A 17,603-nucleotide genomic window follows, 5' to 3' on the forward strand; every position below is an offset into this window, starting at 1 on the left:
AGGAATAAGTTAGCCCTAAATATTTCCAAAACTTAAAGCATTGTATTTGGAACAAAACACTCACTAAACCCTAAACCTCAACTAAAGCTTGTAATAAATAATGTGGAAATTGAGCAAGTTGACATGACTAAACTGCTTGGAGTAACCCTAGATTGTAAACTGTCATGGTCAAAACATATTGAGGCAGCAGTAGCTAAGATGGGGAGAAGTCTGTCTATAATAAAGTGATGCTCTACCTTCTTAACAACACTATCAACAAGGCAGGTCCTACAGGCACAAGTTTTGTTGCACCTTGACTACTGTTCAGTCGTGTGGTCAGGTGCCACAAAAAAGGACTTAGGAAAATTGCAATTGGCTCAGAACAGGGCAGCACGGCTGGCCCTTGGATGTACACAGAGAGCTAATATTAATAATATGCATGTCAATCTCTCCTGGCTGAAAGTGGAACTTCATCACTACTTTTATTTATGATAGGACATGTTGAATGCACCGAGCTGTCTGTCTAAACTACTGGCACACAGCTCGGACACCCATGCATCAAGACATGCCACAAGAGGTCTCTTCACAGTCCCCAAGTCCAGAACAGACTATGGGAGGCATACAGTACTACATAGAGGCATGACAACATGGAACTTCTACACCTGCATTGCTTGCTGTTTGGGGTTTTAGGCTGGGTTTCTGTACAGCACTTTGAGATATCAGCTGATGTAAGAAGGGCTTTATAAATAAATTTGATTTGAAATTTGATTTGAACTATTTTCCACATCAAGTAACTGACGCAAGCAGTAAAATTAGACTTAAAAAAACAGATAAAAAAAACACCTTATGGAACAGCGGGGACTGTGAAGCAACACAAACATTGGCACAGACACACGCGCACTCAACCCGGCCCCTGCGCACACACACACGATAACATACATACATACACATGGATTTAGTAATGTAGATATGTGGTAGTGGTGGAGTAGGGGCCTGAGGGCACACAGAGTGTTGTGAAATCTGTGAATGCATTGTAATGTTTTTAAAATGGTATAAACTGCCTTAATTTTGCTGGACCTCAGGAAGAGTCGCTGCTGTTTTGGCATACACCCAGTCACTACAAAGACAACTCAGTTGACGGAGAGGAAGTAAACCGCTCAGAGATTTCATCATGAGGTCAATGATGACTTTAAAACAGTTATAGAGTTTAATAGCTGTGATAAGAGAGAACTGAGGATGGATCAAAAACATTGTAGTTGCTCCACAATATTAACCTAATTGACAGAGTGAAAAGAAGGAAGCCTATACAGAATACAAATATTCCAAAACATGCGTCCTGTTTGCAACAAGGCACTAAAGTAAAACTGCAAAAAAAATGGCCAAACAATTAACTTTTAGTCCTGAATACAAAGTGTGTTGTATTTGGGGCAAATCCAATACAACACATTACTGAGTAACACCATATTTTCAAGCATAATGCTGGCTGCATCATGTTATGTGTATGCTTATAATTGTTCAGGACTGGGGAATTTTTCAGGGTAAAAAATTAACAACATGGAGCTAAGCGCTGGCAAAATCCTAGAGGAAAACCTGGTTCAGTCTGCTTTCCACCAGACACTGGGAGATTAATTCAACTTTCAGCAGGACAGTAACCTAAAACACAAGGCCAAATCTACACTGTACTCTTAGAAAAAAAGATGCTATCTAGAACCTTAAAAGGTTCTTCATCTGTCCCCGTAGGAGAACCCTTTTTGGTTGCAGGTATAACCATTTTGGTTGCAGGTATAACCATTTTGGTTCCAGGTAGAACCCTTTTACAGAGGGTTCTACCTGGAACAAAAAAAGGTTATCCTATGGGGACATCTGAATAACTCTGTTGGAACCCTTTTTACTAAGATTGTGGGGTGGCTGACCAAGAAGACAATGAATGTTCCTGAGTGACCCAATTACAGTTCTGACTTAAATCTACTTGAAAATATATGGCAAGACCTGAAAATGGCTGTCTACCAATGATCAACAACCAATTTGACAGCGCTTGAAGAATTTGTAAAATAATAATTGGCAAATGTGGCACAATCCAGGTATGGAAAGTTCTTAGAGACTTACCCAGAAAGACTCACAGCTGTAACCGCTGCAAACGATGCTTCTACAAATTATTGACTCAGGGGTGTAAATACTTATGTCAATGAGATATTTATGTATTTAATTTACAATAAATGAGCAAACATTTATAAAACATGTTTTCACCTTGTCATTATGGGGGTATTGTGTGTAGATGGGTAAGAACATTTCATCCATGTTGAAATCAAGCTGTAACACAACAAAATATGGAATAAGTCAAAGGCTATGAATACTTCTGAAGGCACTGTACATAGCTACCTCAATTACCTCTTATCCCTGCACATTGACTTGGGACTGGTACACCCTGTATATAGCCATGTTATTTTTTTTATTGTTATTCGTTCACTCTGTATTTATTCCTCTTGTCACTATTTTGAACAATTATTTAACTCTGCATTGTTGGAAAATGACCTGTAAGTAAGCATTTCACTGTTCGTCTACACCTGTTGTATACAAAGCATGTGACAAATACAGTTGTATTTGATTTCATGTGAAATAATTCTCTACCATTAATCAAGCCTTTACAGTGCTTTACCTGCTCAAACACAGTTTGAGAATATGTATCGTGCACATGTCATCAGCAAGGTATTCATCTTCATCCTCCTTGGTCATAGTGGGCTGTTTTTTCTGCAGCATTGCTGTTTCTACTGAAGGTCCTGGGTCTCCTACAGATATATTATGTATTACATTATACTGTATAACAGCAATACAGACCAACATTAGAAAAATACAGACATATCTATCAAAATTAAAACATCTTTTATAAATGTATGAACTAAGTAATACTACATCTTTGTTTGTTTTTGTCAACGACACATTTTTATGACACAGTTATTGTCTGTAAAGAACCCTTTAGTTCTTTAGATTTTATCCTATGTTTATCTGATTATGGTATGTTTTGAAGTACCCTCTCAAAACGAGCATGTATGAGGTTGGCCTTATCGACAAGCCACTTCTTCAGTTCAGCTGTATAGCAGCCTGTCTGGTCAGGTTCTCTGGGTCACCCAGCTGGGCCTGAAACGGTGCTAAGATGTCCAGCTTCTTCACTGCCTGTCGAAGACGCTCCTCTTTGGCCATCCTCTCCTGGACATGACATGAGGTAGAGAGGAAATACTGTAGGGTAAGAAGGCAGAGTATCAGTCAGCCTTCTGTGATGAGAGGGTGAGTGTAATTCTTACTAGTACCTCTCAGTGACAGCGTGCTCTCTCATTCCTCACTGTGTTGTAGATGGAGATGTAAAGCTCAGTACTGCCCTCTTCTTGTTCTCTTACACCCAGTATTTCCCTCACCTGAGCAAAAATACTAACTGTTTATTACTTTGATATTTCTCTAATTTGAAGACATGCAGGAAAAGGTCTAGTAATTCATGCCAAAGTACATACACAACACATGCACACCTCTTTCTCAGACTCCTTGATTGTACCACATTCTCCTCCTCCTTCATCATATGGACTAACATTTCATACAGATTCTTACTTGGCTTCTAAAATGGATCTACTTGAAAGCACATACATAAAGACCATTGGACAAACACCATAGTTACTTAACCCACATAACGGAAGAACATTTTATCTCAAATTGCTGGTGGCACCAAATAGATGATCTAAGCCAGGTGTAAATTCTGTAGATTGTTTAGCTACTGTTTATTGCCCCTGAAGATTACACCTGAAAGGTGGATGCCAGGTGGATAGGTGGGAGCCATCTGAAGGGTGAAGGAGTGTGGGTTCTGGGAATCCCCTGAATTTCTGGGCTTGAAGTTTCTCCAAGCAGGAATAACCCGGTCATCCTCCCCTTGGTATGTCACTTGGATCCTGTCCTCAGACACCAGGAAGATCCATTCTTCTACATCCTCCCCAGCTGTCTTGGACTCGTATCGACTGAACCACTCCACCACCTGCTCATAACCTGTACAGCCTGAATTTAAAATGGATTCAATTGAGATTGTGTTACTGGCCTACACACAATACCTCATAATGTCAAAGTGGAATATTTCTTTGTAATTTTTACATGGACTCACTCTGTGACCAATAATCGTGTTTAACATGATTTTTTGAATGACCACCTCATCTCTGTACCCCACACAATTATCTGTAAGGTCCCTCATTCGAGAAGTGAATTTTAAACACAGCTTCAAACACAAAGAGCGGGTCGAGAGCAGGTCAAGAGTTTCAAGTTCCTTGGTGTCCATATCACCAACAAACTATCATGGTCCAAACATACCAAGACAGTCGTGAAGAAGGCACGATAAAACCTTTTCCCCCTCAGGAGACTGAAAAGATTGTGCATGGGTCCCCAGATCCTCAAAAGGTTCTACAGCTGCACCATTGAGAGCATCACCGCCTGGTATGGCAACTGCTCGGCATCTGACCGTAAGGTGCTACAGAGGGTAGTGCAAATGGCCCAGTACATCACTGGGGCAAAGCTTCCTGCCATCCAGGCGGTTTCAGCCCATAAAAGTGTCAGAGACTCCAGTCACCTAAGTTAACGCCAAGTTCTCTACCATTAATCAAGCCTTTACAGTGCTTTACCTGCTCAAACACAGTTTGAGAATATGTATCGTGCACATGTCATCAGCAAGGTATTCATCTTCATCCTCCTTGGTCATAGTGGGCTGTTTTTTCTGCAGCATTGCTGTTTCTACTGAAGGTCCTGGGTCTCCTACAGATATATTATGTATTACATTATACTGTATAACAGCAATACAGACCAACATTAGAAAAATACAGACATATCTATCAAAATTAAAACATCTTTTATAAATGTATGAACTAAGTAATACTACATCTTTGTTTGTTTTTGTCAACGACACATTTTTATGACACAGTTATTGTCTGTAAAGAACCCTTTAGTTCTTTAGATTTTATCCTATGTTTATCTGATTATGGTATGTTTTGAAGTACCCTCTCAAAACGAGCATGTATGAGGTTGGCCTTATCGACAAGCCACTTCTTCAGTTCAGCTGTATAGCAGCCTGTCTGGTCAGGTTCTCTGGGTCACCCAGCTGGGCCTGAAACGGTGCTAAGATGTCCAGCTTCTTCACTGCCTGTCGAAGACGCTCCTCTTTGGCCATCCTCTCCTGGACATGACATGAGGTAGAGAGGAAATACTGTAGGGTAAGAAGGCGGCACCGAGTATCAGTCAGCCTTCTGTGATGAGAGGGTGAGTGTAATTCTTACTAGTACCTCTCAGTGACAGCGTGCTCTCTCATTCCTCACTGTGTTGTAGATGGAGATGTAAAGCTCAGTACTGCCCTCTTCTTGTTCTCTTACACCCAGTATTTCCCTCACCTGAGCAAAAATACTAACTGTTTATTACTTTGATATTTCTCTAATTTGAAGACATGCAGGAAAAGGTCTAGTAATTCATGCCAAAGTACATACACAACACATGCACACCTCTTTCTCAGACTCCTTGATTGTACCACATTCTCCTCCTCCTTCATCATATGGACTAACATTTCATACAGATTCTTACTTGGCTTCTAAAATGGATCTACTTGAAAGCACATACATAAAGACCATTGGACAAACACCATAGTTACTTAACCCACATAACGGAAGAACATTTTATCTCAAATTGCTGGTGGCACCAAATAGATGATCTAAGCCAGGTGTAAATTCTGTAGATTGTTTAGCTACTGTTTATTGCCCCTGAAGATTACACCTGAAAGGTGGATGCCAGGTGGATAGGTGGGAGCCATCTGAAGGGTGAAGGAGTGTGGGTTCTGGGAATCCCCTGAATTTCTGGGCTTGAAGTTTCTCCAAGCAGGAATAACCCGGTCATCCTCCCCTTGGTATGTCACTTGGATCCTGTCCTCAGACACCAGGAAGATCCATTCTTCTACATCCTCCCCAGCTGTCTTGGACTCGTATCGACTGAACCACTCCACCACCTGCTCATAACCTGTACAGCCTGAATTTAAAATGGATTCAATTGAGATTGTGTTACTGGCCTACACACAATACCTCATAATGTCAAAGTGGAATATTTCTTTGTAATTTTTACATGGACTCACTCTGTGACCAATAATCGTGTTTAACATGATTTTTTGAATGACCACCTCATCTCTGTACCCCACACAATTATCTGTAAGGTCCCTCATTCGAGAAGTGAATTTTAAACACAGCTTCAAACACAAAGAGCGGGTCGAGAGCAGGTCAAGAGTTTCAAGTTCCTTGGTGTCCATATCACCAACAAACTATCATGGTCCAAACATACCAAGACAGTCGTGAAGAAGGCACGATAAAACCTTTTCCCCCTCAGGAGACTGAAAAGATTGTGCATGGGTCCCCAGATCCTCAAAAGGTTCTACAGCTGCACCATTGAGAGCATCACCGCCTGGTATGGCAACTGCTCGGCATCTGACCGTAAGGTGCTACAGAGGGTAGTGCAAATGGCCCAGTACATCACTGGGGCAAAGCTTCCTGCCATCCAGGCGGTTTCAGCCCATAAAAGTGTCAGAGACTCCAGTCACCTAAGTTAACGCCAAGTCTAGGACCAACAGGCTCCGCAACAGCTTCTACCCCAAGCCATTAGACTGCTGAACAATTCATAAAAATCGCCACTGGACAATTTACATTTTCAATTGCTAGATTAATGGTCATGAGCACTCACCTCAATTTAGCTAACACTTCCCAGCCTAATTGTAACCAAATATCCAAACGGAGATTCAGTGAAAACAATAATCTGACATTGATGGATTTTGTCAAGACCAGATCCCATGCTTTTCTCAAAGCAGGACAATGGCGCTGTCCCAATCAAAACGGTGCTAAAATTATAGTTGACACACACAGCGATTGCTTTATTTTTATTAGAGTGGTGGATAACTTTGGGAGTTTCACGTAACCACGGCTTTGAACTAAACTGCGCATTCAGTTGACTACAATTTTTTTTGCACCAGCGCAAAAGATTTGAGTCTGACCCAAAATCCTTTGATCAATGGAGTTGATCAAGAATGGTTCACAAAGGCCACTATCTCACAGTCATGTCCCAGCCACCATTCACGATCACACTTATCTTTGTCTAAGTTTGACCATCCTAAGGTGCTTCTTGTTTGATATATATGGCATGTCCTTATAGGGAAATTGGGATTAAGGAACAGTTTGATGATAAGTAGGTGACATTATAGCCCAATTCTGTAGGCTAAGTTATATTCCACAGTGGGGGCAAGCTGTAAAGCGAGGGAGCGGGTGTCCGAGTCCATGGTTCTATTCTCTTTCCTTTCTTTGGAGCCTCATCGTTGCCTCATTGATCCTCAAATAGGCTTGTGAATTGAAATATTGGTGTTGCCATGCCAGGCAGTCTGCTGCCTTTTAAATACACAGGCAAAGGTGCTTGAGTAATTATGGTGGGGATATTGGATTCCCAACATACACTACTTGACCAAAAGTATGTGGACAACTGCTCGTCGAACATCTCATTCCAAAATTATGGGTGTTCATGTGGAGTTGGTCCCACCTTTGCTGCTATAAAAGCCTCCACTCTTCTGGGAAGGCTTTCCACTAGATGTTGGAACATTGCTGCAGCAACTTGCTTCCATTCAACCACAAGAGAACTAGTGAGGTCGGGCACTGATGTTGGGCGATTAGGCCTGGCTTACAATTCATCCCAAAGGTGTTCAATGAGGTTTAGGTCAGGGCTCTGTGCAGGCCAGTCAAGTTCTTCCACACCGATCTTGACAAAACATTTCTTTATAGACCTTGCTTTGTGCACTGTAGCATTTTCCCTGCACTGGAACTAAGGGGCCTAGCCCGAACCATGAAAAACAGCCCCAGACCATTATTCGTCCTCCACCTAATTTTACAGTTGGCACTATGCCTTGGCATCTGCCAAACCCAGATTTGTCTGTTGGACTGCCAAACGGTGAAGTGTGATTCATCATGCCAGAGAACGGGTTTACACTGAGCTTTACACCACTCCAGCCGACCCTTGGCATTGTGCATAGTGATCTTAGGCTTTTGAATGGCTACTCGGCCTGGAAACCGGTTTCATGAAGCTCCCAACGAACAGTTGTTGTGCTGATGTTGCTTCCAGAGGCAGTTTGGAACTCTGTAGTGGGTGTTGCAACCGAGGACAGACGATTTTTACACGCTATGTGCTTCAGTATTCGGCCGTCCGTTCTGTGAGCTTGTGTGGACTACCACTTCGTGGCTGAGCTGATGTTGCTCCTAGATGTTTCCACTTCACAATAACAGCACTTACAGTTGACCAGGGCAGCTCTAGCAGGTCAGACATTTAACGAACTGACTTGTTGGAAAGGTGGCATCCTATGACGTTGCCACGTTGAAAGTCACTGAGCTCTTCAGTAAGGCTATTCTACTGCCAATGTTTGTTGATGGAGATTGCATGGCTGTGTGCTCGATTTTATACACCAGTCAGCAAAGGGAGTAGCTGAAGTAGCCAAATCCGCTAATTGGAAGGGGTGTCACATACTCATGTATATATAATGTACTTCCATTCATTTTTTAAAACCGGTACCGTTTACCTCAGACAAGTTCTGTGAGACTTGTGGGGGTCGTAGATCAAAATGGACAAAACACCATCATGTGCGTGAGAATCTCCCCTTTCCACCATGGGGTTAGTTTGTAGCCCAAATGGTTTGGATGCTACAGATGTTTTCGGGATGTCTCATGGTCTGACAAACACCATTCTAGCTCTAACACCTTTCACCGCATATGTGGAAGTGATAGGCAGATGTGGTGGATTGAGATGAATTCAATGGAAAAAACATATCTCCAACTTAACCTGACAGATTTTTACGAGGATTTTTCTTTACGTTACCTATCGGTACGTCAAGCAACTCTAGGAGGTTAATCAGCTACCAGAAAGTAAAGCTTACATTCATCGTAAATATTAATAGTTGATATTTCCACCTATTATATCTCTGTCTATATTTCCAAGATGAATTAAGAGATCTTAATTATTTTTGTTTATGTAGGGCAGACAACTGAATACTTGTATTCCAAATGTTAGCAATATTCGAACTTGCAATATTTGGTTACATGAGCTTATGTGGGCCATCCCCACTCCATCCAGGCATTATTCTGCACTTTGAGTTTAGGGGGTGTGATGATGCACAGAAATACAACAATACTATCGCGACTCAGGATATGACCCAGATGAAAACACGGAAGGCGGATAGTACAGTTCTCAGATGATTTATTAGAAACACAGGGCAGGCAAAGGGCAGGTAGAGGTTCGTAATCAGGTCAGAGTCAGACAGGTACAGGACAGCAGGAAGGCTCAGGGTCAGGGCAGGCAGAGGTTCATAATCAGGTCAGAGTCAGACAGGTACAGGACGGCAGGCAGGCAGAATGGTCAGAACCGGGAAAAACTAGGAAACAGAACTAGCGCAACAGGAAGGCGGGAAAGAACCCTGGTAAGACCTGACAAGACAAGACAAGACGAACTGGCAAAAGACAAACAGAGAAATACACAGGGGATAATGGGGAAGATGGGCGACACAAGCACAAAGACAGGTGAAACAGATCAGGGTGTGACACAATACATCACAAAACAACAAACAGGGTGTCTTTCAATTCTGAACTGCATTTAAAAACATATTTTTCTTATTGTTTTATTATAAACATTTTAATATTTTTCTAGTGATTTAGCAATATCAGAACTTGCAATATTTGGTTAGATGACCTTATGTGACCCATCCAATCACGCATTATTATGCAATTTTTTAGTTTAGGGGGTGTGTCACAATATCTATCAATTTAACCACTTTTAGTAAAACATTTTTCCACAACCATCCATTTCATAAATGGGAGACATTAGAGATATATAAAAGCATGGTTATACTTCGTTATCCCTCGGGTAGGGGTATTTCAAAATCTAAAGCCCTTTTCTGAGGATTGGCCACTAGTCTATAAAGCAACAAAGTAACCAAACCAGTGGTCCTCTACACTGAACAAAAATAAACGCAACATCAAATCTAAATTTGTTGCATGCGCCGAATCCCCCACAAAAGGGACTCCTCAGCACCAATGGGATCGTTTATGTCAACTCATGAAACATTGGACCAACACTTTACATGTTGCATATATCTCTCTCGCTGCGGTCCTGCAGCACAACCCAGATGAACAGAGGCTCAGGGAGAAAGACAGAGCTGCTTCCTGTACAGACACTCTGCTGAGAGGTGGGGAGAGTGGGGGAAGAGAGGGAGAGAGTGAATAAAGTTAGCACAGCAGTAACAGTTACCAATGCATTATTGGCCTTAGCATGTATCACCATAGCAGTGTTGATAAATATGTAGGAGGCCGGAGGATGTGGCTGCCGTTTTATGGGCTCTTAACTAACAGTGCCATTTTGTTAGTAACTTATGGTGTACATAATGTTGCTACTACCGTCTCTTACGGCCTGAGGGGTGTGGTATATGGCCAATATACCACAGCTAATCGCTGTTCTAATGCACCACCCAATGCGGAGTGCCTGTATACAGGCCTTAGCTGTGGTATATTGGCCATATAGTACAAACCCCCAAGGTGCCTTATTGCTATTATAAACTGGTTATCAACATAATTAGAACAGTAAACAAGTAATTTTGAGTCATAAATGTAGGAGCCAAACTACTCCGTTTATAGTAAGGTTTTAACTGATGGCTGTGGGACATCAATATCAACCAGGGGAGCCGCCAGGGATTTTGGGACTCATGAAAATATATCACACCACCACAGGTCACATCAACCCTGCGCAATTGCTGTAGCCACACCTCCAGAACCCAATCGGCCCATTCAAAGCTTTAAATAACTCTACCTTTGCAGGCTTGCAGGCTCTTGTAGTCCAATATTTACTGACATTGAGCTGTGAAAATATAACACTGTGCAGACATGCACGCAACATTCTGCATACAGTGAAATTCACTATTTGATGCAAGATTGATACCCTTTATATGAAATGTGCCCAAGGTAATCTTTTACAGTCTAAATGTATAAATACATTTTAAATGGTAAAAATCTTGAATGGAAAATTATCTTAACATTAATGAATAACTTAAAATAAATATAGCTTATATAACCTCCCTCTTCAATTAAAATAAATCATCATCATCATCTTTGAATGATATAACAAACAAAATCGACAGCAGATTTTTTAACTAAGTATATATACCAACTAGAAGATAAGCAGCTGTAAAAGTGGAAATGGAAAACAAAATGAAAAGGCCTGATGGTGGCGCTAGAGGAACAGTCAAGTGGTCACAAAATCATTAGGTTTCTTCCACTTGAGGTCTTGATTGTGCACAACAATTTTTTGGGCAATCCGACTTTGAGCTATATCTTGTTCTCAGCCTGTTGGTATCATGTGTGTAGTGATCCAATATCCATGCCAATCAACAGTTATCACTGGCTCTTGCTCAGCCTTACTCACCATTTGGACTTTACAGCCCAAGTGTTACAGGGAATACTGAATGAAGAGGTTCCCCCTCCCAGGTATCTGAGCCGGTGTAGTGATCTGAAAACACATTTGAATCTGACTGAAGGAGTATAGTGGTTTACTTTTAAATATTAGAAGTACTGTATATTTTTTTCACCTTTCCCTTGCCCCAATTGTGCGTTCAAGTTAAACAGTTTTCATCCCATCCAGTAGGTGGCGGAGCGCACATTTAGTGTTGTTTGCGGACCGTCATAATACCATAGAAAAAGGTCAACAGATTGATAAATTATCTGTTGCACCCCTGCTTTCAACATCTGCGCAGTTTTGTTTTCATGTTATGAAATGTGTGTCAGCAAAGGGATTTATTCGTGTTGATAAACACCCACATTTCCTCATCAGGGGAAACAGCGTTATGAATGGGAGAAATGGTATCCTGTGGTTTGACTATCCCAGTGCTCTTTCAGCTGTGTTTGTTGTTTTTGGCACCATACATCAACGGCAGAACATTTGAGAATTGTCTCACGGGCAAGTCATGTCGATCGGAAAGACCTCCCGTAGTCCTAAGTAAGTGGCAATTGTTTATATTTGTTGGAGCTAACGTTAGCTAGATAGCGCAGCTATTTTTATGTCAATACTGTGCAACAGATTGTGTAACAGATTGCCTCGCCAGCTTCTTGGCTAACGTCAGACAGGTAACGTTAGGCTAGTTAGCAGAAACTCTTGACCTGTTACTCAGCATCAGATTTGTTTTGAGATGTCCCTCGAACAGCAAGGCATAGTATTTGCTTGATTAGAGAGCGGGTAAAACTAGCCAATATACATACCGTCGTTAACTTAGTCAATAATCTATCCCTGTGCACATTACATTTATTACTCCAAATTTACAATGCAGTTCGGTCTCCGATTGTTTACTCATGAGCAGAGTGATTCAGGCACGCTAGGTTCGAGCGACTGGTCATATGACGGTCATATGACTACCAATTGGAACAAAATGTGACCGACACTTTGTTTGCCAACATGTTTCCCCACGCGCTGTAATGCATCTTACTATTTAACCAATTTGTGAATTCCCTAATGCTGTTTCTCATGTCACCTTTATTTTCACAGCTTTTTAATACACCCTGAGAATAAAAATACATATTTCAAGCCTAGAAATTAGTCTGTTCTGTGTTCCAACAAAGGGTATCTTCTGTTTGGCAAGTTACAACCCTAGCAGTAGGCTATTTGTTTGTCGCCATACATGGCAGTGATAGTAATCAGTGAAGTTTGCCCTAAGGTCTCTTTTCTGGTTACGGCTTTTAACTTGTGGTTGCCTCAGTCACTCAAGGTTGTATGTAGTCACTGCCTCACATGTTGAAATTTAAGTCCAGCCGGAGTAAAAACTAATCTCGCCATTCTAAAAACCTCACAAACTGAGTTGTCATTAGTTAATAAATGTTAACTCATTGATTGTATCACACTCAATTGATAGTGTTTTGCCTTTGGTCAGTCTGATTGGCCATCCTCAACCTATTGTATTGTCCCACAGTTCCTGGAGACCTAGGGAATCAGTTGGAGGCCAAGCTGGACAAGCCCAGTGTGGTTCACTACATATGTTACAAGAAGACGGATGTCTATTTCACATTATGGCTCAACCTGGAACTGCTGGTGCCGGTGGCCATCGACTGCTGGATCGATAACATAAGGTTAGCGCTTAGTTCTATGTGAGGAGGAAAAGCAGGGTGTTGGTTAATATGAGCTCGGTAGAAAGCTACTGATAACATCTCTACTACTGGCAACTTAATAAAATACTAGTTTAATACTACTAAGTAGCTGGCTGAGTAGGCATGCGATAGAACTGTTTCTGTAGCCTAGGTTGAATAGGTTATCTTCTGACCATTGTACAAATTGACCTTTGAATCCCCTTTAATCAATCAATGTTTTCAACAATTAGTCTGTCTCTGAGCTTAGTGTATATAATAGAAGGCGTAGTGCACAACCAGTTGCGAGTTAAAATGTCTGACGAGATTTGAACTGTTTTAGCTACTTATCTAACCTTAGCACATTTAGCTAACCCTTCCCCTAAACGTTTAAACTACTAAACTTAACCCTAAGCTAACATTAACCACCTAGATAGAATTTGTAACCTATTTAGCAACAGTACTTTTTGCAATTTCGTAACACTATAGTATGTTTAGCAAATACAAAATGGTTGGACATACAAATTAATACATACCATAAGAAATGTAACATCCTAAATGGAGTGTCCCGGGTTTACATACAGAATACAAAATGCTCTGAGACCAGGTTTTTTACAAGGAGGAGTTGCAGATAAATAAATGGGTAATCAATATTTATTGAAAATGACAAGGCGCAACGCTCGCTTACCATGGTTGCCTTTCTTCAATGATCAAATTGATTGCACCTCAACTCACGTTGGTTGAGCACCCTCCACTTTCATTAAACATTTATTTAGACACTAGTCTAATTATATTTAATTTACTAGGAAAGATAACAAACGTGATTCTATACATGCATAGGCAGCCTATTCGATTTCATTGAGACCACACATACAGCACATTCAGAAAGTATTCTGATCCCTTGACTTCCCATATTTTGTTATGTTACAGCCTTATTATAAAATTGTTCTCATTGGCACACCTGTATTTGGAGTTGCTCTCCTCTGCAGATCCTCTCAAGCTCTGTCAGGTTTGCTGGGGAGTGTTGCTGTACAGCGATTTTCAGGTCTCTCCATGTTCGATTTTGTTCAAGTCCGGGCTCTGGCTGGGCCACTCAAGAACATTCAGACTTGTCCCAAAGCCACTCCTGCGTTGTCCTGTTGGAAGGTGAACCTTCAAGCTGAGGTCCTGAGCGCCCTGGAGCAGGTTTTCATCTGTACCCCTACAAAAATCCGGTCTCAGAGCTAATTTCCTTCAACCTCATGGCTTGGTTTTTGCTCTGGCATGCACTGTCAACTGTGGGACCTTATATAGACATGTGTGTGTGCCTTTCCAAATCATATCCAATGAATTGAATTTGCCACAGGTGGACTCCAATCAAGTTGTAGAAACACCTCAAGGATGATCAATGGAAACAGGATGCACCGGAGCTCAATTTTGAGTCTCATGGCAAAGGGTCTGAATACTTATGTAAATAAGGTATCTGTTATTTGTAATGAAATAGCAAAAATATCTAGCCATGTTTTCACTTTGTCATTATGGGGTAAATTGCATTATGTATTTATTTAATCCATTTTATAATAAGGCTGTAACGTAACAAAATGTGGAAAAAGTCAAGGGGTCTGAATACTTTCTGAAGGCACTGTATACTAGGCGCACTTGATCTCACACGCCCAACTAGTAGAGGAGAGGTAGGCTACTTAACTTGTATGCGTTAGCCACGCTCAGAATTCACAAGGCAGAAAGACGTGCATTTCCAAATAATCTGTGGGACAACAAAAATATTTTATGTTCTGTCTGACCGCCCACTCCCAACCACAGCATGAAGAATGCTGACCGTTCCACAATGATCTCTGTAGGCACCCGCAGGTGCAGCCCTCTATACTGAAATTAATTGAAACCGGTGTTGCTTGTGGGGTCTCTAACCAAAATAACCACGTCAGTGTGCTGTGGGTTTATTTCAGGAACAACTCATGAAATAAATGAAGTGAAAGTTTCCAGTTCTATCCAATGTTATCTTCATAATACTTAGAATGTATACTCTAATGAACTTTTCTAATATTCTGGCATCTGTCTGTGTATTAGACTGATTTACAACCGCACATCAAGGCAGACAGAAGCTCCTCCGGGGGTAGATGTCAGGGTGCCTGGCTTTGGACAGACCTTTTCTCTGGAATACCTTGACCCCAGCAAGCGCGATGTTGGTGAGTGGGCCCATCGTAGCGTGCCTGAAGTATTTATTCAACGGTCTAATAGTGTTAGTATCTCAGTCATTGCTTGTGTGTGGGTTTGACTAAGCTACTACTGTGTGTATTGCAGGTATGTATTTCGTCACCATAGTGCAGTCGCTGGTAGAATGGGGATATACAAGAGATGATGATGTTCGAGGGGCTCCGTATGACTGGCGTAAGGCTCCAAGTAAGTAGCCTACACCCCTTACAGTCCATTGCTTTCTGTTACATTTGCGGTCTGATGAACCGAGCTTGTTGGCAACAGGTCTTTGGATGAATTGCATGTCCTTGTGTTAGGAGCTAGCTATGTGTTATTGCCGCCAACCTTTATAGTGTTGTTGGGTAGATTTTAGCCTGTAAGTTGTATTACTTTGTATCTAGTCATTGGAATTATGATCAACATTTTAATACAGAAACAGAATGTCAATTTAGACCTTTTTAGATGTATTGTTTGCTTTAAAATATTGTTATAGGAATCGCAGTCGTTTAGAATGACCAGACTCATGTAAGTTTTCTCCCTTGCTTTTATATGATTTTGACAGATGAGAACAAGGCCTACTTTTTGAGTCTGCAACAGATGATTGAAGATATGGCAGAGAAGGCTGGATGTCCAGTTGTACTGATTGCCCACAGCATGGGGAACATGTACACCTTGTATTTCCTAAACCATCAGCCCCAGGCCTGGAAGGATCGCTACATCAAGGCCTTTGTGTCTTTGGGTGCTCCTTGGGCTGGAGTGGCCAAAACCATGAGAGTTGTGGCTTCTGGTAAGAGTCTGAGTAGGCTTTTTGGCATGAAGTTACATAGGAGTCAGACACAATAGTGGAGTTACTGTGGGCTGCATACCAATCATAATGTCTAGCAACTATGTACTTTATATTAACTATTGCAGTGGTTTATATTGGGTCTTTCCTTGTAGGTGATAATAACCGTATTCCAGTCATCAGTTCACTAAAAATCCGCTCACAGCAGCGCTCTGCAGTCTCAACCACATGGCTGTTCCCATATGCACATTCCTGGCCCGCTGACCAGGTCCTGATCCAAACACCCACCACCAACTACACCGTCAAGGACTACCAGCGCTTCTTCAAGGATATTGATTTCGAAGACGGCTGGGAGATGCGTCAAGACACTGCGCCACTGGTCAGTGCACTGGAGCCCCCTGGGGTGGCCATACACTGTCTGTACGGCAGTGGAGTTCCCACAGCGGAGGGTTTCATCTACACCAACTTTCCTGATACAGATCCCACACTGATTCTTGGAGATGGGGATGGGACAGTCAACCTGCTGAGTGCCACCCAGTGCAAGCGTTGGATAGGCCACCAAAATCAGCCTGTCCATATGCTTGAGCTGGAAGGGAATGAGCATGTGGCAATGCTGCTTAACTTTACGACGGTCGCCTACATCAAGACTGTCCTTTTTGACCCTTGAGCGACCAACTAGATCTGATCTTAAGAGAGTCACAAACATGAAAAACTGTGATAGTGCAAAGAAGATGAACGATAGGCTTGTGGATAGATTATGACCTCGGAGCCTGATGAGGAAATGTTTTACCCTATTCCTGATTTTTATTATAAATTATCCCCTCAGCAGACATTGTTTTTTCCCCCATAGTGTCAATCCAAATGTGACAGTTAATTGATATTTTAAGTAATGATTCAGTTTTCTAAGATATTTTCCAATCCATTTAACTCCGATTACCAGATTGTTTCCTGTTGTGCTAAACCAAAATGCGTTGTGATTTTATATACGGATTTTACCACATTATATTTAAAGCATTGGGGGCATAGCTACAATAAGATAGTAGTATTTGTACCATTAACATCAGTGATTTTACTGTACACATTAGCCATGTGAACACAGAAATAATAACTTTCGTATTCATTTTTTTAGTCAGACCTTTTCTGCTGTTACAAAGCGTTACATTTTGTTTTGTTCTGTAGGTCACCGTATGTATAGTATACCGGTTCATATTCTGTATGTATAACATAAGGAAATAAATGACGGTAATGCCTGTACTTTTGTTCCTAAAACATGTCAGCTATTATTAACATTTTTTAAACACTTCCAATCTAAATCAAACCAGGTTAACAGTTTAATATGTTATCCTCAGAAGTAGCAGTATGTCCAGTATTGAGCTGTGATTAATGCATAAATTCAGGTCCTTTTGTCAAGGCTAGATTGTTTACTGGGACAGCACAGGAAGATGCTGTCCGATCAGCTAGATTGTAACTAT

At 41.4% G+C, this 17,603-nt stretch overlaps 1 protein-coding gene across 1 annotated transcript; it reads left to right on the forward strand.

Annotated features, from left to right (window-relative positions):
- The first annotated feature begins 11,732 nt into the window (after positions 1 to 11,732).
- On the forward strand, positions 11,733 to 17,400 carry LOC110512398 (phospholipase A2 group XV). The gene is made up of 6 exons (XM_021592826.2): positions 11,733 to 12,042; positions 13,007 to 13,163; positions 15,222 to 15,340; positions 15,456 to 15,554; positions 15,910 to 16,134; positions 16,287 to 17,400. Exons 1-6 carry the CDS (start codon positions 11,895 to 11,897, stop codon positions 16,796 to 16,798), a joined length of 1,260 nt encoding a protein of 419 aa, XP_021448501.2. The 5' UTR covers positions 11,733 to 11,894; the 3' UTR covers positions 16,799 to 17,400.
- The last annotated feature ends 203 nt before the right edge of the window (positions 17,401 to 17,603 follow it).

This window comes from Oncorhynchus mykiss, chromosome 1, assembly GCF_013265735.2.
Source record: "Oncorhynchus mykiss isolate Arlee chromosome 1, USDA_OmykA_1.1, whole genome shotgun sequence".
Lineage (NCBI taxonomy): Eukaryota > Metazoa > Chordata > Actinopteri > Salmoniformes > Salmonidae > Oncorhynchus > Oncorhynchus mykiss.